This window comes from Silene latifolia, chromosome Y (genome assembly GCF_048544455.1).
Source record: "Silene latifolia isolate original U9 population chromosome Y, ASM4854445v1, whole genome shotgun sequence".
Lineage (NCBI taxonomy): Eukaryota > Viridiplantae > Streptophyta > Magnoliopsida > Caryophyllales > Caryophyllaceae > Silene > Silene latifolia.
Genome location: NC_133538.1, coordinates 437,234,639 through 437,257,278, shown reverse-complemented (window position 1 = coordinate 437,257,278; position 22,640 = coordinate 437,234,639). Strand labels below are relative to the sequence as shown.

The window sequence follows — 22,640 nt, the reverse complement described above, 5'->3', positions numbered from 1 at the left end:
GTCATAAATTAAGTGCCCGTAATTCGCACATACGAGGCGCTTGTTCCTTCAACAATTGGAAGTTACGGAATGAGTTTATTGATATTCCTTTCAAGGGGCCTAGGTTTACTTGGTGTAACAATAGAAAGGGAGACCACAGAGTTTATGAACGACTTGATAAGGCGCTTGGATCTAAGGAGTGGTTTACACTGTTCCCTGAGACGGGCATCAAGCATCATCTGATCCAGATTTCGGACCATGTACCTATTGAGCTTGATCTTCACCTTACTAAACCAACCGGCAACAAACCTTATAAATTGGATGCTTGGACTTTGGATTATCCAGAATGCATTCAAGTTATTAAGGACGTTTGGACTGTGCCTGATAATGGTTCCCCCGCCTTCCGAGTTGCTCGGAAGCTTGCTAGGGTTAGGCAGCATGTTAAGAAGTGGGCCTTAGATAAAAGGAATGACTGGTCTGACAAATGAGATGATTTTGACAAACGTCTGGAACATGCCATGGAAATTGCTACTGCGGGAGGTGGGGAGGAAGAATATGAACTTGTAAATACTGAGGTTCGTGAGTTTGCAAGGGTAATGGCAATTTACCGGAAGCAAAGAGCAAAGTTGAAATGGTTAGTCGATGGTGACACTTGTACTAAATATTTCTTTAATTGGGTCAAGGGGCGAGCGGGAAGGAATTATATACTGGGCATTAAAAGAAATGATGGAATCTGGACTTACGATCATGAGGAGATTAGCAACTGCTTTCAGGAATCTTTTATCAACCTTTTTTCTAGGTCGCGTCAGGCTCAGCAAACTCGTGGAGGCTTTCCCTCCCCTTTCACTCAGATACTCGGAAAAGTTCACAAAAGAGTAACAAATGATGATGCGGACTCTTTGGGTAAGCCCTTTACTGCTAAGGAGGTCCGACAGGCTGTTTTGCAAATGGGGCCGATGAAGTCTCCTGGCCCTGATGGTATTCCGGCAGTTTTCTACCAGCGTTGCTGGCATCTTGTGAAAAAGGATTGCACGAAGGCTATCCTTTCCATCCTCAACTCTGGTGCTGTTTTGAAGGAAATGAATCGTACTTTCATTGCCTTGATTCCCAAATGTGATAGCCCTGAAGAGGTCAAAGATTACAGGCCAATTAGCCTTTGTAATGTGTTTATGAGGATTATAACTAAATGTATCACAAACCGCATGCAAAAAGTCATGGGATACTTAGTAGGGGACTACCAAAATGCTTTCCTGGCTGGAAGAAGTATTAGTGATAATATTTTGTTAGCCCATGAAGCGATCCATAAGGTTAACACTCACAAGCATGGAAAATTTAGTAAGGTCGCCTTCAAAGCTGATATGAGCAAAGCTTTTGACCGAGTACGGTGGGATTTCCTTCAGGCTGTTTTACTTACTTTTGGTTTCCCTTCGAGGCTGGTTAGCTTGATAATGAACTGTGTCTCGACTGTAAGTAATGAAATATTATTGAATGGAGTCCCCCTCCGCCCTTTTAAACCACAATGTGGCCTCCGGCAAGGTGATCCTCTATCACCTTATCTCTTCATCCTATGTATGGAAGTTTTATCCTGCAATATCGAGAGGGCACAATCCAGGGTATTCGCCTGTGTCGTGGAGTGTCCCCCTTAACGCATCTCTTATTCGTGGATGACTCGGTTTTCTTCTTGCAAAACAAAGGAATGGCTGTACGCCATCTCAAACGTCTCCTCGTTAATTACTGTGAGGCTTTGGGTCAGGTCATTAATGACGATAAGTCGGGGATCATCTTCAGCCCAAACACCACTCTACGGCAGGTAAGGTCTTGTTTAAAATGTCTCAACATTAAGCATAACAAAGGATTTGGAAAGTACCTTGGCCTTCCAACTGAGTTCCAGGAATCAAAAAAGGCGGTTTTTATGGATCTTGTAGAAGCTGTTATGAAACGAATTTCTTCGTGGAATGGGATTTTTCTTTCTCCAGCTGGAAGACTTACCTTAATTTCCTCCGTCCTATCCAATCTCTCCATTTTCTTTCTATCGGCATTCAAAATTCCGGTAAGTGTGACTAAGAAGATTAATGCTCTCTTGTCACAATTTTGGTGGGCTGGATGTAAATCAGGTAAGTGCCTCCACTGGTGTAGTAGAATCTTTACTAGTCTACCGAAGAGTGAAGGGGGACTTGGTATTCGAAATGTGGGTTGTCTCAATCAAGCATTATTGGCAAAATATGCGTGGAGACTTGTGTCAAATGAGGCATCGCTTTTCTGTTCGGTTTTCAGAGAGAAGATTCTGGGACCCTTAGGAATAGAAAACCATACATGGCTTTGTAGTAAAAAATCCTATTCCTGGGGGGCTCGGAGCATCACCCATGGCTTAAAGCTTATTAAGGAACATATTGGCTGGAAACCTGGGATTGATTTTAATCTTAATGTGTGGGACAAGAAGTGGGTAAACGGACGAACCCCGGAGCCTAAAGACTGCCTTCTTGAGGAAAGCTTTATTTTCCTAAAAGATCTTCGTGTTAAGGATATCTGCATTAATAATGGAGGGTGGAATGAAGATTTTATCAAGTTACTTTTTACTGAAGAAAGCGCGGATCAAATCTTGGCCATCCCTCTTTGTGCTTCTCAATCACGAGATGAGATCTTTTGGCCCTTCACTAGCAGCGGCATTTACACTGTTAAGAGTGGGTATGGCATTATCTTCCACAATTATTTCAATGAACATGGATCTAGAAAGGATAAAGAACGACTCCACGCGAACTGGAAGCTCTTTTGTAGGAAAAGATTATGGAATCTGCCGGGACCTCAACTTTGGAAAATTCTTCTCTGGAAAATTATGGCTAGTTCCCCTCCGGTTGGAAGTGAGTTTGCTAAAAGGGACTTGAACTGGGCTCCCTCTTGTACTATGTGTAACAATGCAGGCGATTCCGTGGAAACTCTTGATCACCTTTTCCGTGACTGTCCTCTTAGCTCAAGGATTTGGGCTGGATCGGGGCTGGGTATTAATGTCAGTCACCTTCCTACTCTTGATGTTTGTGACTGGATTTTAAACTGGGTTCTGTACCTGTCCGGTCTTGAGGATGGGGTTAATCTCGTTTTAAGCTTTCTCGTGATCTTGGTTAGTATTTGGTCTTTAATAAATAGCATCCGATTCAGGGGTGAAGTCTTTAACCCGGATGTCTTCTTCACCAAGACTCGCCAATTGATTAAAGATGTTCTTCAAGCAAATGATAAGAGTAACAATGCTCCTTTGCATCTGCCTGGTTTTGAGAATGGTGTCTCGGGCTCTTCCGCTGAAGACGATATCGACTATCAGATGCTCCGTGTGGGCCGGCCCTTATACAATATCGGAAGTTTCTCTTCTTGTCCTATGGTACGTATATATGTTGACGCCAGTTGGAAAAAATCGTGTCTGGCGGGTTATGGATGGATTGTCATTGGGCCTGAAGGGGAAACTAGATATGAAGGTTATCTATGTGGTCGGGCTGAATCTCCTCTTCAAGCTGAAGCACTTGGGGTGAAGGAGGCCATCTCTTGGGCACGACAGGAGGGAATTCTACACGTTGAAATTTCCTCTGATTGTCTTTCGCTACTGACGCAATGGATGGGAAAGCAGACAAAGCATCATCATATTAGGGGCATCTTACATGACATTTCTCTTATTTCATCTGGTTTTCATTGTTTGTGTTTTAGCTATGTTCGCAGGGACTGTAACTACAGAGCTCATGCCTTGGCAAAACAGGCTATGAGTTCGCAATAGAAACCTTTCTTTCCAGCTGCAAAAAAAAAAAAATAATAAATAAATAATGTGTTATGTTTGTTACGTTATGTGTTTCATCTTTTTGCTCAACAACCACTCGCTCACGATATAAAAAGAGTATTCTCCAAAACAAACCAACAAGTCTCATTGAAGACGAGCATATTCGTCATAAGTTGAAGACAGGTCAAGTAATATCCAAGTGGGAAGATAAGACAAAAAGCAGAATGCCTAGGGAGTAGTATTCTGCTTTTGTCTTATCTACCCACTCGGTTATTACTTGACCCGTTTTCAGCTTGTCCCGGATATGGTCGTCTTCAATGAGAATTTGTGAAAACAAAACATCCAAACTTAATTTAATTCTAGCTATCTTGGTATGATGGCGAATGTTACTCAACTTAATTATGCGCTTTTTATTGAAAATAAGATTACTTGAGTTGTTATTAATATGCCATCTTAATAAATACGTTTTCGAGTGCAATAATTTGTATTTCTTTCATCCTCTAAATCAACAATATTGTAACACAATATTTATCAATTTGCAATAGTTTATATACGATAATAAAATCATTATGGGAATTCCATGACTATTTCAAATGATGCATTCCGAAAGTTTTCTAGATACATGCATCAACGAACTTCTATTTTAATTTGCTTTATTATTTCATACTTCTAAGTCAAAGAACATTGCACCATTAGTATTCTATTTTAATCATGATACAAGAAGTATGATCATATAAGTTGTTAATGACAATCATTGATGATGATGATGATGATGGCGGTACTCGTGGTGACAGTACTGGAGGAGGGACACTAGCATACACAACATACGCAGACGCTCGAAGCATCGTTGATGATGCACCAAAGAAGAAAGTGGTGGTATTAGGGACTGGTTGGGCAGCAACAAGTTTTGTGAAGAACTTGAAGAATTCATCATATGACGTTCACATTGTTTCTCCTCGTAATTACTTCGCCTTTGCGCCTCTTTTGCCTAGTGTTACTTGTGGTACAGTTGAAGCTCGTAGCATTGTCGAGCCTATTCGCAACATTGCCAAGAAGGTACATGCATCTATTATTTTTATTTTCTTGGCTCTTTAACCTCGAGATATGTTGACAATGATGGAATAGTTTAGTACAATGGTGGTTTGATGTGCTTTCATATTTTCGACTATAAATTTTGCTTCCTTATGTAGTATAGAGTAAAGTAAGTGTTTTTTATATATCAGAACCATAGAAGTGCATTCATAGCGTGAGAGCAGAACGAACCCTAATTTATTGAGGACCTAATCTGTTGAGTTTATCGATCCGGTACTTAAGAGGGGAGGGGGTGAATTAAGTACCCTTTTAAAAATTAAAGCGAAATTAAAGCACTAGATCGTTCACGAATTTCCTTCTGAAACAATACACAGGCCAATTGAACAATCTCGGTGACTGTTCAAACAATCAGAGTTGTGCTGTATTGTTCGTTTGCGTAAATACGTGAACCCAAAAAGAAAAACAACTAAAAACAAGAGCAAACGAAATAAAAGAAAGCAAGAGACACACAATTTTTAACGTGGTTCGACCTACTCTCTAAAGGTATACGTCCACCCTCTCTCTTATTAATATTTCTTTATAACCAAACTCGATTACAAAGAAAGCCCCCACGATCAACTCCGATCGTGCGACTCGAGTACACGGCTTAAAAAATATTTTGCAAAATTCAGAAGAGAAAAAATAAAGAGGCAGTTCAAAACAGATTTGTAAAATACGCTTTTCAAGAACGAGCACTACTGACTTTGCTGAAAACTTATTTTGACTCTCAAACATCACGTGAATTCTTGGTAAACATTTAACAAATGATTTCCGTCTTATATAATTGCTAAGGAGTTGACCTAATTATATCTTTGTAGTTAAGCAAATAACAAAATCTTTGACCATGATATTTTTTAGTTGCCTTCTCAAACACAAACTCCTCAAAACAAAAAGATATTTTTGAACAAACAAAGGAGGATCCCACAGAACACTTTTCCACCAAAAACAATTATAAGGAAAACATCTTATCTTGAAATTATTTTGTCCAAAATAATAAGCCGTGAGTTATTGGACCGAACAAAAGAGTAAACACACATTTTATACTCTTACATATTTCTAGACCCAATCCAAGACATGATCCAAGTATCGTCCATGTTTTCTTCCGAGCAAATACGATCTACTTGTGAACCTGTCATACACACGTCTAGCACACAACATTAATTTAGAGGGATATATAAAAGTTAAGGACTTGTCATCATCAATAAAGTAGGTGCAACAAATTCCCCCTTTGATGATGGCAAGTCCCTAAAAAAGTTCTGAAACAGTTCCCCCTCAATAATGGAATACTCATGCAAACTTTCAAGAAAATCCAAGACAGCAATAACAATAGAAATAGGAAACAACACGATCAGTGTAAAATAACTAAACCAAAGTTCATGAGAACGTAGAGAGAAAGATCGTCACAATCAAAAGTCTAAATCCATATAGCTACTAAGTACTAGAAGTCCTAAAGCTTTCCCCCTCTTGACATCATCAAAAGGAGAGGGACGATCAAAAGATGTTAGCACAGAGTACCACAGTCAAGATGTTAGCACAGAGTACCACAGTCAAGAAGGCCTCAATGCAACTACCGGAAACAGTCAAAATAGACATCATCGTAGCTAGTACCGACCATGAGACAGAGTATTAAACATACAGTCTTAGCATAAGAAAGCATAAGCAAAATAAAAGGGTGAGGTCAGGACAAATCAAGGTGGATGGGGTAGACGAGTTATAAGACGCTCAAGAAGGTCAGGTAAGGCAAGGAGTGGGGTAAGGGCAGATTTGATAAGCTCGATGTCAGCTGCAAATTGTCCCCAAGCGACCAGCCAAGATGTCATGAAGAGCCCTCAACTGAGACGAGATACCACGAATGGTACTAGCACTGCAACCCGCCCCTACATAGCCATCTCCACTCAACCCAACCAGCTTATCATCCACAATGCAAAGATGCATTTGACCCAGCAACCCATCCGTCATACAATCCTTCATAAAAACACAATATTTATCAGAAGGCAATGCTTTCTTCTGCCACATGATGTGGGACAACCACATACCATACAGGAGCTCTCTTTTAGTCTGAGTCACCTTCTCGATTTCTGCTTAGTGACAGCGATCACACCCGTCTGTACCTCGGCCGCAACTTCCTTTATGTGGAAGAACATGAGAGAAGCCAAGTTCACAGGCCGCCCCGTCATTAAGCAAAACAGAACCAACAGATCGGGGATAGAGCAATAACCGCGAGAGAGTGTGCGGGGTTTGATAGTGCGACGAATGCAATTAAACAAGAACTGATGTGGTCCATCCAAACGACTAGGAGGAATACGGGTTTCCGTAGTAGCAGGCGGGTCAAAATATCGTAAGACAACCAGAGAACCAAGACCGTCTATAGGAGGCCACCCATTTGAATCAGACAGCTCAAGACCCGTATTTGGAATATGGAACATTCGGGTAACCTCATCAGTACTAACCATAAACGATTTCCCATTTACCACCGTGGTCAAAAATTCACCAGAGGGATGAACAGTAACAGACTGGTAGAATTGAATAATTTTGGTAACAAAAACCACATAATAATCAGAAAACATACCAACCCAGTTTTGAGCTTTAAGAATTTCCAAGAAAAAATTAAAAGCTTGCTCAGATTGTAGCCAATGTTGCGGGTAATAGCGACCCAGAAGAATGGAATGCTCAACTAGGCGAATGCAATGTTGTAGTGTCGTCTCCGACAGTCCCACACCTTTTAAAATTTCAATAACTCGGTCTTGATCAACCGAGGTGCAAAGAGTCGCAGATACATCATCATCATCCGAATCATCTTTAGCCCGCTTTCGTTTTACAGATCGGCCCTTTGCTTTGAAATCATCTTTAAGCACATCATCATTATTGGCATCATCCCAATCTTCATCACAAATATCCTCTTCCTCCACAACTTTTCCTTTCCCTTTACCCAACACAACCGGATCTTCCTTTCGGTTCTCGGACTCTGTGGGTTCATATATGATAACCCCTTTGCTTACCCCCTTTCGTGTTCTCGTATCTTTTGTGACTATGGGTGTGGTGCTCCTCGAATCTGGTGCAACAGCAGACGGCTCCTTGACTTCCGTGACTGGTGGCTCAGTTTCAATTGCATGCAATTTTTTCGAGCGGGTAGATACAAAGGAGGGTGAAGGGTTGGGTTTTGAAGTTGGGATTTTGGATTTGGGAGAGGTGTTGATGGGTATGGTGTCGTTTTCTGGTGAAGGGGTAGAGTCGGGTTCAAGTGGAGTTTCGGGATTGTCGGAGGGAGGAGTGTTGTTGGCGGTGTTGGTGAGGGCGGCTTTGGATCTGGTGGTGGTAGCGTAGCGTTTTTGAGGGTGGTCGTGGCTTTAGCAGTGGTGGATTGAGCTTTCTTTTTAGCCATGGCGCCGTCGAAGGAGATAAGGGTTTATGATTGATTTTGGGATTAATTTGATGAGGGAGAGGTAGATGGAGAGTTATGAGGGTTACGGGTATGAGGTGAGGTTTTATGAGGTGGGTCGGTTGGAGGATATTTAATACGGATTAAATAGGGATTTATTTTGCCATAATTAAAAACGCATAAGTCAGATACGTTAATATTCCACTATGGTCAACTCGCTACTAATCTATATGAGACATAGAAACGACTAGAGTAAGCAGATTGCACCTCGACCTCAATGACCTAGGACAAATTGCAAACACATAATCACGACTGCTCCAAATTAGTCAATCATTGGGAGATAGATTTTAGGACAAAATAGACTACGAGCTATCATTCAAAAGACCCAATTCCAACCGAATTTTCTCAAATTGTTAACTAGCCAAATGTTTAGTAAAAATATCGGACAACTGATCTTCTGTTTTACAAAATTTTAAGCTTATGTTCCCTTTTTCTACGTTATCACGAAGAAAATGATGACGAATGTCAATATGTTTTGTCCTGAAGTGCTGAACGGGATTTTTAGAAATATTAATTGCGCTAGTGTTATCACAAAGAATGGGAACACAATTAATGATCATACCATAATCCCGCAGCTGTTATCTTACCCATAGGATTTGAGCACAACATTGAGCAGCAGCGACATATTCACTCTCAGCAGTAGATAAAGCAACCGTATTTTGTTTCTTGGAAGCCCAAGAGATAAGACACGGTCCTACAAAGGTGGCAATACCAGAAGTACTCTTTCTTTCAACTGAGCAACCTGCATAATCTACATCTGAATACCCCGTGAGGGCGAAATTGCAATCCATAGGATACCATAAATATAAATCCTGAGTTCCAATCAAATATCGAAGAATGTGCTTTACAGTTGTTAAATGTGATTCTTTGGGATTTGATTGAAACCGGGCACACAAACAAACACTATAAAGAATATCCGGACGACTAGCTGTGAGATATAAAAGTGAACCTATCATACCTCGATACACCTTTTCATCTACACTTTTACCTTTTTCATCTTTGTCAAGCTTGAGTGTAGAACACATAGGTGTAGGAAATGGATTAGCCGTAGTCATACCAAATTTCTTTAGCATCTCCTTGATATATTTTCTTTGATGGATCATTATGCCATGTGTGGTTTGCTTTATCTGAAGACCCAAAAAGAATCCTACCTCGCCCATCATGCTCATCTCAAACTCCGATTGCATAAGATTGGAAAAATATGCACATAAAACATCATTAGTTGCTCCAAAAATGTTATCATCTACATAAATTTGAATAACTAATAAATCCTCCTTCACCGGTTTTGGAAATAGTGTTTTGTCAACGGAACCTCTTTGAAAACCATTTTCAATAAGGAACTTTGATAGTCTATCATACCAAGACCTAGGTGCTTGTTTAAGACCATAAAGTGCCTTATCTAATTTATAAACATGATTAGGAAAATTACTATATAAAAAACCGGGAGGTTGTTCAACATATACTTCCTCTTGCAAATAGCCATTAAGAAACGCGGCCTTAACATCCATTTGAAAGAGTTTGATACCCATATGAGCGGCAAAAGCAATAAGGAGACGAATGGCTTCAAGTCTTGCCACGGGTGCAAAGGTTTCATCGTAATCGATCCCTTCCGGTTGATTGTATCCTTGCACTACAAGTTTAGGCTTGTTTCTCACAATCACACCTGCATCATCCAATTTGTTTCGAAATACCCATTTCGTTCCTATGACGGAACGATCTCTTGGGCGTGGTTCCAAATGCCACACCTTGCTTCGCTGAAATTGATTTAGCTCTTCCTGCATAGAAATAACCCAATCAGGATCAGTTAAGGCGTCATTAACATTAGAAGGATCCAATTCTGATAAGAATGAGTAATGAGCACAAAAATTTCTTAGAGAAGATCTAGTTTTGACTCCCTCATGAATGTCAGTCAGAATGTTATCCATTGGATGTGAACTTTGATGCTTCCAACGTCGAGGAACAAATGTTTTACATTTCGGTAGATTGAACAAAGATCTTGAATTATGTTCGATTCTCTTCGACATATGTATTCGTAACCGAACAAAGACTGATCTTTGTTTCGATTCTGCTCAACATCTGTATTCGTCTTTCTTGACGTATCTGAGCTACTGGAAGCCTGATTTGTCTCATTAGACGGTGCAGATGTCTGTTCAGGCTCGGCTGAACTTGATGATTTTTCACGACTGGGCAGATCTGTGTTCTGTTCAGTTCCCCCTGAATTCGTGGACTGTTCTGCACCTGTTCCTTCCAACGATGAAGTCTCCTCCTCTAGTTCAGGTGGATCATCTCTTACAAATCCAATCTCAAAGTCATCATCATCCTGCAATTCAGCGTTAAGCACATTAGTTTCATCAAAAATTACATGTACACTTTCCTCAAAACACATAGTTCTTTTATTGTAAACTTTATAGGCCTTGCTTTCGTTTGAATATCCAATGAAAACCGCCTCATCGCTTCTTGGATCAAATTTTCCTAATTTATTTTTGCCATTGTTATGAACATAGCATTTTGATCCAAAGCAGCGGAAATGTGAAATGTTTGGCTTTCGACCATATAGAAGCTCATAAGGCGTTTTCTTATGGATATATCTAATAGCGACACGGTTACGAATATAACAAGTTGTGTTCACAGCTTCGGCCCAAACGTTTCTAGGTAACTCGCTACAAAGTAACATGGATCTGATCATTTCTTCCAAAGTTCAATTCATTCTTTCCACTACAGCATTTTGTTGCGGTGTCCTAGGAGCAGAAAAGTTATGATCAATACCATGTTCCCTGTAAAAAGATATAAACGAATCATTCTCAAATTCTCTTCCATGGTCGGTTCTAATGGAGATCAATTTGTGACCAAGTTTGTTTTGAAGTTTCTTAATCAAAACGTGGAATTCTTCAAAGGTTTCACTTTTAGCATGTAAAAATAAAGTCCAAACAAACCGTGAATAATCGTCCACTAGAACACATACATAAAGACTTCCACCTCCGCTTCTAATCCTCATCGGACCACACAGATCCATGTGAATGAGTTCTAGAGGCTTGGTGGTGCTAACGAACCTTTTAGATTTAAAAGAACTTCGGACATGTTTGCATCGAGCACAAACATCACAAACTCCGTCAATTTCAAACTTCATAGGAGGTAGGCCTTCCACTAAATCGAGTTTGTAAAGTTTGTTTAGAGATGAAAAGCCAACATGTCCAAACCTCTTATGCCATAGATTAGGATCGTTTTTCATTACGGATAAACATTTAATGGTTTCCCTAGGAATGCTTCCAAAGTCAGCCACATAGATGTTATTAACTCTCTTACCTTGAAGAACAATTTCATTAGTACTTTCTTTGATTACATAACAAAGGTTTGCATGAAACTCGACTTTATTTCCTTTGTCACATAATTGAGTAATACTAATCAAATTGTGTTTGAGACCCTTTACAAGCAGCACATCATCAATGGAATGTGAAAGAGACTTACCGACTTTGCCAATACCAATTACTTCACCTTTTTTGTTGTCTCCAAATGTCACATTTCTACCATCGTAGGTAGATAATGAGAGGAATTTGTTTCTATTACCTGTCATGTGTCGTGAACATCCGCTATCAAGATACCAACGGCTGCCTCCTCTCATGTGGCCCTGCAAAAGAGAATTAGTTAGATGATTTAGGAACCCAAACAAGTTTTGGTCTTAGGACGAACGGTATCTAAAACATCTTTTCTAATCCACATTTTCTTAACAACTCTTATGTTTCGATCCAAATGACCTAAGCGTTTTTTACAAGCATTAAATATGTGGCCTGTGTGCACAAAATTTGCAAAGAATGTATTCAGGTAAACCCACGTACTTATGCTTGCGATAATCTCTCTCAATGGGTTTAGGTCTTTTAATCTCAACAGTACTGGCGTTAGTCTGAATTGAACAGTCGGGAGGAGTGTTTACTTTCTGTTCAGGGATCCAGATAGTACGATACTGATAACCGCTCTACCTGAAATCAGAACGTGAGTCATAGCCTAATCCAAGTTTATTGTTGTTCTTAGATTGATTGACTAGAAAATCAAGGACTATAGTACTACCTTCCCATTTAGCAATTACATTTCTTGCATTACTTAAATCAGTTTCAAGATTGTTGACTACTACGGGCAACTTTTTATTCTTAGCAAGGAGAGAATTATAGTCATTATTAAGTCTATCAAACTTAGAACAAATTTCAGAATAAGAAGTTGAACTAGTAACATGCAATCTTTTAATCTCATCTAGTTCATTTGTTAAGACGTGGATTTTATTAATAAGAGACTCGTTTTCAGCAGTGAGTTCAGATTGAACAGTCTGGTCGACTGTTTGTTTCTGTATGTTTTTCAGATTTCGTCTTAACTCTATATTCTCCTCCGCAATACTTTCAATTTCAGATTGCATAGCCTCAAGACGCTTGTTTTGTTCATAACTAGTATCCAAAGTCTCATCAAGCAATCTTACAATTTTTTCTTTAGACAAAGATCTAATCTTAATTTTGAGATTTGAGAGATTTACCTCATCTTCGGATTCGCTATCCGATGCATCAGAGTGAGCCATGAGACACCTTAGAGAGTCGTCATCCCTTTTTCGTTGAGATCTAGGCTTGTATATAGACCCTAGGCCGAATTTCTCATCTTTCTAATTTTCAGAAGGTTCCTCGTCCTCTGAATCGGACTCACCCCATACAGCAGCTATCATTGCACGTTTGTACTCCTGCTTAGACTTTTCACGTTTATCCTTAACTTTTTCTTCTTCCCATTTAGGGCAATTTCGGATCTGATGATCCCGTTCACCGCATTTGAAACATCCCATTCTAGATATAGAAGGAGATGAGGAAGACGAAGAAACAGATTTCTTTGGTTTATAACTTTCGAACTTTCCTTGATTTTGCTTTCTAATTATTTTGGCAATTCTTTTAGACAACAAGACAACTTTCTCCTTAAGATCACTTTCATTATCACTTGAGATGGCATTCAAGGCCAGACCCTTAGCTTTGGGTTTCTCTTCGGCATCATTTTCAAGTGTTATTTCGTGTGCCATAAGAGATCCCATTAAAGCTTCATAGGTAAGAGTGGCTAAATCTCTACACTCTTCAATGGCCGTGACTTTTTGCCGCCATTTCTTGGTAAGACTTCTTAAAATTTTACGGACAATGTCCTCAGTTTCAAATTGTCTACCAAGATTTGAAAGTTCATTAGTTATACTTGAAAAATGTGGAGACATGTTTTTTATAGGTTCATCCTCGTGAATTTTAAAGTTTTCATATTGTTGTATTAAGAGATCAATACGTTGTTTCTTTACTTGCACGGTCCCCTCATAGGCTAGTGATAAACTGTCCCAAATTTGTTTAGCCGTTTTACATCCTGCAATTCGACTTGTTTCTGATTCACCAATTCCGGATTGCAGGAGTGATATAGCCCTAGCATTCTTCTCCGCCTTTTTGTAATCATCGGATGTGTAGTCCTTGGGCTCTTTTACACTAGACGCACCATTGGCATCGGTGGTAGTGATAGCCTTCGATGATTACCCAACATTCATAATCTGTTCCTTGTATGAAATGCATCATACGATTTTTCCACCAGCCATAGTCCGTGCCATCGAAGACAAGACATTTGACAGATTTGGAATTCATTGAGAAAAACAAAAGAAAAACTGATAAACTCAAAAGGATCAAACTCTTTGCGATAAGGCAATCAAGAGCACGAGGCTCTGATACTAATTGTTGAGTTTATCGATCCGGTACTTAAGAGGGGGAGGGGGTGAATTAAGTACCCTTTTAAAAATTAAAGCGAAATTAAAGCACTAGGTCGTTCACGAATTTCCTTCTGAAACAATACACAGGCCAATTGAACAGACTCAGTGACTGTTCAAACAATCAGAGTTGTGCTGTATTGTTCGTTTGAGTAAATACGTGAGCCCAAAAAGAAAAACAACTAAAATTAAGAGCAAACGAAATAAAAGAAAGCAAGAGACACACGATTTTTAACGTGGTTCGACCTACTCTCTAAAGGTCTACGTCCACCCTCTCTCTTATTAATATTTCTTTTATAATCAAACTCGATTACAAAGAAAACCCCCACGATCTACCCCGATCGTGCGACTCGAGTACAACCCCGTACCCCAATAAACGCTCTCTCACAAAAGAGAAAATCACAACACAAATTGTCTCCTTATATGGTTCAACAATTGGAACGATGGAGACAAAATATTCTTATGAGTATAAGAACTTGTGTACTCAAGAATGATCTTATAAAACACGGCTTAAAAAATATTTTGCAAAACTCAGAAGAGAAAAAATAAAGAGGCAGTTCAAAACAGATTTGCAAAATACACTTTTCAAGAACGAGCATTACTAACTTTGCTGAAAACTTATTTTGACTCTCAAAGCTCACGTGAATTCTTGGTTAACATTTAACAAATGATTTCCGTCTTATATAATTGCTAAGGAGTTGACCTAATTAAATCTTTGTAGTTAAGCAACTAACAAAATCTTTGACCATGATATTTTTTAGTTGCGTTCTCAAACACAAACCCCTCAAAACAAAAAGATATTTTTGAACAAACAAAGGAGGATCCCACGGAACACTTTTCCAACAAAAACAATTATAAGGAAAACATCTTATCTTGAAATTATTTTGTCCAAAATAATAAGCCGTGATTTATTGGATCGAAAAAAAGAGTAAACACACATTTTATACTCTTACATATTTCTAGACCCAATCCAAGACATGATCCAAGTATCGTCCATCTTTTCTTCCGAGCAAATACAATCTACTTGTGAACCTGTCATACACACGTCTAGCACACACCATTAATTTAGAGGGATATATAAAAGTGAAGGACTTATCATCATCAATAAAATAGGTGCAACATAATCTCAACTAATTCATTCTTTAAAAACTAACCATAGTGAAATTATAAAATATAACTTAACAAAATGAAATATGCTTCATTTCCCCTTAGAGCACCATGATTTAATTTCTACCAACGTAATTTAATACTTCCTCCATTCAACCCCACTCTACCACTTTACTTTTTCACGTTTGCTAACGCATGTTTTACGCGGTAAATATCGTTAGTTACGTATTTGCAAAAATTATAAAAGTTACATATTTTTAATGTACTCGTAAAGACGAATCAAATAAAATCTCACTTGAATATATTTTCACTTATGTATTAAGAGAAAATTGCAATTGAAGATTCATTTGTGAATAGTATGCAAAAATCAATATGATAGAGTGAAGTTGAATGGAGGAAGTAATATTTTTGAGTCAATGATAATTAATCCACTCGGTTCTTTCCATAGTTTTTGTCTTTACTCTCTAAATTTTCTTTATTTTCCAAAAAATGGTGGGACTTCTTATTTGATTTATTTCAATAAAGATCTTTTCTTTCACTTCTTATACCATCTTAGCTTTGGTTAAAAAGATAAGGTTTTCTTCCTTAATTGTCTCTTGACTTGTCGAAGTAAAAAAAATTGCCAATGAATGATAAAGTTCATTGATTGCTTAAAATTTTTTAAAATTGGTCTTACTGAAACGTTAGTAATGGTAAAAAAATAAAATACGAGAACAGAAATATAATTCTAAGAGCAACCAAAATCAATGCACTAAATTAAAAGCTACATGAAGAGAGTGGTACAAGGACAGGCCGATTTGTCATATCATGTTTTGAGATCCTTAGTTTTACAAGAGAAATTTATCATTTGGCCTCTATTAGATTTGTTTTCAACTATACCTATTTTTTATAAGTGTCGTTTGACTATTTATTAATGAATTGATCCTTCCTTTAAAAAAAAGGGTTATTTCATGGAATAATCCAACCTATGCCTGTTCTTCTTATATTAATCCAACCTATGTTTTAACTCATATTAACCTGATCTATGCACTCATTTATCTTTCACTGAACTTGGCTAATTTTTACCTGTTATAACCTGTAAAATTTCCGGTCATACAACTATGGCCTATACCTTGTTTGCTCTTCTTCACTGAACTAAGGTCATTCATTTTCTTCCTTCAACTTTTCCAAAATTAAAAACACAATCCAGAAAATCACATCTCTAAAATCTCTCAATCAATCACTCTAACACCCCAGAAAAACGAACTAATCAAATAACCTACCCAACATACAAAAATCCTTCACCATCATTGATTAATGTAAAAATAAAAATATGGGGGTTGAGTACTGAGACACAATCCTAGGTAAACCTTAATTCCCTTAACTTCTTTTCTCTTATCAACTCACAACAATTTGCTTCACTCCCGCCACTCTCAATAAAACATTAACCATTTGCATTGCCTCTTATAAATTGCATCAATCCTTCACCATCATCATCTGGCTCTTCAGCCTTATTGGCATCATCAAACCCTTGATCAATCTCACCTGGGTTTGTGCTCTGATCGTGCATCGAGGCCTTTATTGCGGTCGGAATCGATGTAGATTTAATTTGGATGTCGTGTGTGGTGTGTTTAGCCAGGTTTGGAGTTTTAATTTGAGACACAATAAAGGTCATTTTGCCTCCTCCATCAACAACAAAGATAATTTTATAGAACCCTAGATCCCCAGATTAATTTGGGGGTAATATTAATTTGGGGTTTGGGGGTTGTACAAGGGAGAAGATAAATAATGTAGAATGAGGTCATATAAGAAAGAAGATGATTTATTATGAAGAAAGGAGCAATGATGAGATGAAACGATTGTTTGGTGATTGGTGATGAATGAAGGGGATGAAATATTGTTAAAAAGGTTATTATTGTTTTTAATTTTTTTAGGGTGACCTGACAATCAAATAGACGGTTATCTGGTTTATTGTGAGAAAAATGAGTGTATAGGTTAGATTAATATGGGTTAAAACATATGTTGGATTGATATAAGAAGGAGAGACATAGGTTGGATTATTCCCGTGAATTAACCCTAAAAAAAATCAATGCACTAAATTAAGACGAACACTTATTCCAAAGTTCTTTGCAGAGGGTCTTCCGATTCTTTAAGACGACCTTTCAGTTGGTACTATCTATGAATAATTGTAAAGTTATGAAGCGCAAATTATAAATACTTTCATGACTTTAAGTATTGTATTTATAAATGGTTTTACTTATATTATACCACGTTTAATAACAATCTTGATATTTTATTATCCTCCCCTTTTTCATCCCTCTAACCCGATTTTTTGTTTCGATACTAAGACAAATGATCTTACTGTCTTAGTGTCTTTGTATAGTATGTATCCAAAAAAGTCACATAGTAAGTTAATCCTAGAAGTGGACTCAACATTAACTCAAAATAAAAAACACGTCAAACCTCACCCGAGCCCACCGCAGTCCGCATGATGCGGCCTGCTCGGGTTGGCCTTCTTCCATTTCGAGCTTCACTTTTTTTGCTTTTCTTTGAATTTCTTTTTTGACTTTAATTGACCCTCATTTTATGACTGGGGTTTCCTTGCTTTGAGTTCACATATGGACAGATTAATTCTCCAACTAAAATCAGCATCCTCAAAGCATGATTACAAAAGGGGTTTAACAAGTTTACAAGCACATTACAAGTTTTTTTTTTTTTGGGAAAATGTAAGCATTTCATTAATGATCATCAAACCACTCATACAATTTTGCACCCCTTACAGCTTTGCCTTTGAGTTAGGCCACAAAGAACTCATACATCATTAGTTACTACAAATTTTGTTAAACCAATCATGTGTCTTTGAGAATTTAGACAAAAGTCTACAATTGCTTAATCGCATCTGAATATCCTTCTTGCATCTCTTCATCACCACACTTGGCATAGGAACAAACTCTTCAATGCGACATTTATTCCTGCACCACCATATGAAATACATCTGCGGCCAACACAAAGAAGAATCGCTTGTTTGTTGGAGAGATCTGCACCTCAGGTGCACCCACCATGACAGAAAGTTCTTATCAGGGAGCTGCAACTGAAGCCAATCAGAGAGAAAAACTAAGCATCGTCTGCTGAAAGAGCATTGGAAAAACAAATGCTCCAAGCTTTCCTTGTCATCACCACATAGGTAGCAGCAATTCAGAGGAATGATCCCCATTCTAACCAATCTGTCTTGTGTTAAGAGTCGTCTATGAGCCAGTAACCACATAATAAAGCCATGCTTGGGGACAATTAACCTGTTAGAAGTCCAAGCATGCCAAGAGACATCCATCCCCTCATCAACAAGCCAACCATACCCAAGCTTGATAGAATAATCAGTAAGAGTATTATTGAACATATGAGGTTTAACTAGCTCTTTAACCCAGCAAATTTTCCTCCATGCCCAACTAGCTCCACTGCCAGGAACATAGTCCTCCCAAGCTTTATCTTTCATATAAACTGCATGAATCCAGCGGACCCATAAGTGATCAGTCTTTTGAGCAATCCACCAGGCGTATTTTGCAACTGCAGCTATATTCCAACAGTACAGATTTTTCATTCCAAGCCCACCCTTCTTTTTTGCCTTACAAACTTGCTCCCAAGCAACCAGAGCAGGACTCTCTTTTATATCAGTGCCATGCCAAAGGAATTGTCTGCATAAGGAATCTATCTTAGCAAGTATAGATTTTGGCAGGATAAAAATTCGTGCCCAATAGTTGTGAAGTGTACTTAGGACAGCTTTGATCATCACCACTCTACCAGCATAAGACAATTTTCTTGCCCCCAAACTTCTTATTCTGGTAGTTACATTATCAATCAGGCACTGACAATCATTTACTCCCAATCTTTTAGGAGATATGCTCACTCCCAAATATTTGAAAGGAATTTTGCCACTGTGCATTCCAGAGATTCTAAGCATCATTGCCATGGTGTGCTTATCAACCCCATTGCAATAAATCTCAGATTTTCCTTGATTCATTACCAGACCAGAAGCTAATGAGAAAGTCTTAAAAGCCCTCAGCATCAGCAGAAAAGATGGTACATCACCTCTGCAGAACATCACTAAGTCATCTGCAAAGCATAGATGACTGAGCTGCACTCTCTTACAAAGAGGGTGATATCTGAACTCAGTCCTCCTCTGAACCCACAATAGAATCCTACTGAGATAGTCCAGGCAAATAGTGAAGAGAATGGGGGAAAGGGGGTCCCCTTGTCTCAGTCCACGTTTCCCTTGAAAATACCCAAAGACATTCCCATTTAAGGCCATAGAGAAGGTGGGAGTACTCACACATTGCATAATGAGCTCCACCCAATGACTGGGGAAGTTTAAAGCATTCAACATTTGTCTCAGAAAGGCCCATTCCACAGAGTCATATGCCTTTTGTAAGTCAATCTTCATCATTACTCTAGGGGAGCAAGCTTTCCTTCTGTATAAACGAATTAAATCTTGACAAATGAGCACATTTCCCACAATGTCCCTCCCCTTAATGAAAGCACTTTGAGAGGGGCTAATTATCTCAGGCAAAATAGTATTCATCCTATTACACATAACTTTTGTAACACATTTATAAATGGTGTTACAACAAGCTATTGGTCTAAATTGGGTGACATGCTCAGGAACATCCACCTTAGGTATCAGAGTGAGGACAGTTGCATTACAAGCTTTCAGAATTTTTCCAGACTTAAAAACATTCTGTACAGCAGCAAGAACATCCTTCCCTATGATGGTCCACGCATCTTTGAAAAACTGGCTACTATATCCATCCGGTCCAGGAGCTACCCGGAATGGAGAATAGTGCAGCCTTTACTTCAGCATCAGTGACAGGAGCAAGAAGGCTATCATGATGTGCAGTAGTTAAGCAAGGGCCAAGCCTGACAACCTTCATATTAACAGGGTCCACAGGTTTGGATGTGCCTAATAACATGCCATAATATTCTTCAAATGCACCCTGAATCTCCTCTTCTTTCGGTGCATAACACACCATGCATATTCTTAATCTGATAGACTCTATTCTTCATTCTTCTGTGTTTAATACTAGCATGAAAGAATGCAGAATTAGAATCTCCCTCATCCATCCATTTTTCCTTTGATTTTTGTTGGAGGTATTGATGACAAGCAGTTTTAAGGACTCTCAATTCCTGAGAACAAGCATATTCAGCATTACAAAGTTCCTGATTCAAAGGATCCATCCTAAGTTGTTTTTGAAACCCCTCAAGAGCAACTGCAGTCACATGGGTGATGTTCTCAATGTCACTGAAGTTACGTCTATCCAGTTGTTTTAAACTATGTTTCAAGGATTTTAGTTTCTGAGTAACCTGAAACATAGGGTTCCCATACACAGTTTTCTTCCAATGTGTCTCAACCACCCTCAGAAAATCGTCCACCAGAGACCACATATTAAAGTACTTGAAAGGACTACCCCTCCTCTCTCTTTCTTCCTGAAAGTAGATCACACATGGGCAGTGATCAAAAAGCCCTTCAGGGAGAAAATTGGCAAAACAGTCAGGGAAGTCATTCAACCATTCAGCATTTACCAAAACTCTATCAATTTTGCTATAGACTTTGGACCCATTTTCATGCTTATTGTTCCATGTAAGCACATTACAAGTTATAACGCCAAATTACAACAAATTCTTAAATAGGCATATTACGTTGATATTCAACTAAAACAAGGTAGGTGAACAAGTTTATTATGATAAAATGATCCTAAAGACTTGACCTCAAATAAACAAAATCAACTAGGGAATACTCCCTCGACAATGTACCCATTTTTCATTTTAGGACAATCCAATGTACCCATTTCTTTTATTGACAAAAAGTGGACCAACATAGCCTCATTTACAATATTCTATTTACGCAAAATACCATCAACTCTTATTCACTCTACTCACAAAAACTAAGGGTATACGAGTCTTTTTAACATTACTAGTCGTTGCTCCGCGCCCTCCCGGGCGCGGTGCCCCAATTTGGTTAATCGTGTAGGTGACCTCATTAATAAGCATCGTAACGGAAATGGATATTGCGATTCACATTCCCCAAAATTCATATCGAAGATAGCAAGTACTATTCTACATACAGTCATACACTACAATGGTGCAAGCTAAAGAATGAATAGTACTGTAAAATACCCACAATACAACATAGTTTAGCAAAACGCACCAGAGGCATTGTCATATGAATGGACGCGGCTCAACAACCAGACATATACGTACAGGGAACACAATTAACACTATAACTTAGCTTACGTGTAGTTGGAGTAAGATGAAGTTAGTAATGCAAAGCATTTGTAGTAGTGTTAGGTTAACACTATACAACGTTAAATTGACACTTATTGATTCAAAATTGGCTCCTAATTCAAGAATTTCCTTCACTAACATTTCCTGTGTCGTTGGGAAGGGTACCTTGTGGTTCAAGCATTCGGATCAATTGCTGGAAGTCGGATTCTAAAATTATTGAACGAACTTCCATCGGCCTTGCCATTATCAGACCCAACATCGCCGCTTTCACCTCCGTTATATCAGCGCACCACTGATGTCTTTCCGGCTTAACTGATGCGCGCTCTACATATCCCAAGTGATCCCGCGCCACAACCCACGCATACCATATCCCTTATCATTATATGTTGCAGCTACTTCAGTAGTTCAGTGCCTGCGCTATACACCAATTCCAAATAATTGTTTCAATATTTTATTGCATTTCTCAGAACATATGGTTCACCTTCAACTCCGCCATTCTTTACCGTATTCTTATCATTTCATATTGCCAAAAGCACCATAAACGTTTTACTGAAATCCTTCATATCCTTTGTCTTTAAATTACTTCGGCTCCATTCCTCATTAGTTTTGAATCGATTCCATGCTTCATCCGTGTCAATGGTCATAGACTCCCATACTCTTTTGATAAAAAGGCATTGAATTAGAGCATGTACCTCCTACTCAATTGTCAAATTACATCGGCTGCAAGTAGGATTAAAATCGTGTACAAGGAAGAGCATAGACTCCCATACTCTTTAGTAAATTTGCGGCACAAGGAAGAGCATCACAAAAGCCAGCAGGCGCGCCACAGGAAATATCTGACCTTAAGTGGGGTTTCAATCTTCCAAATAGCATTCCAGATGGGGTCTTTTCTGTCACTGCTTCTTAAGGCTTCTTCACAGCTCATCCACCATCAAATGAAAGCAAAACACCTCTTCACCAAGTACACCCCATCCCTGGAATAATGCCATATCAGTTCATCCTCCCTCGGGCCTATGCATATAGGAATTTAAGTAATCTTGTTAACTTCAATTCCTAATACACTTTCGTATACCTTCCCTACACTCCATTCACTGCCATCCAACCATTCTGACACTCGAACCTCCTTATTCGCAGCACAGAAGGACCAAACTCGGAAACTTGTTGCCCCAAGCATCCATGCTTCACATAACTGTAACCCTGAAGCTCGGTAAAGAACATCCCAGCAATGGTCTTTCAAGGTTTGACCGTTTGTCCCTTTTGTAGTTCAGAACTCGAAGCTGGTA

At 38.7% G+C, this 22,640-nt stretch overlaps 1 protein-coding gene across 2 annotated transcripts in view; it reads left to right on the top strand.

The window, feature by feature from the left end:
* Positions 1-22,640, top strand: part of LOC141626836 (external alternative NAD(P)H-ubiquinone oxidoreductase B2, mitochondrial-like) — an 88,250-nt gene that overhangs the window by 14,719 nt on the left and 50,891 nt on the right. For both annotated transcript variants that reach the window (XM_074440453.1, XM_074440452.1), the window contains exon 2: positions 4,531-4,792. In XM_074440453.1, the coding sequence (XP_074296554.1) occupies positions 4,531-4,792 (262 nt within the window). The remainder of the gene's footprint in view (positions 1-4,530; positions 4,793-22,640) is intronic.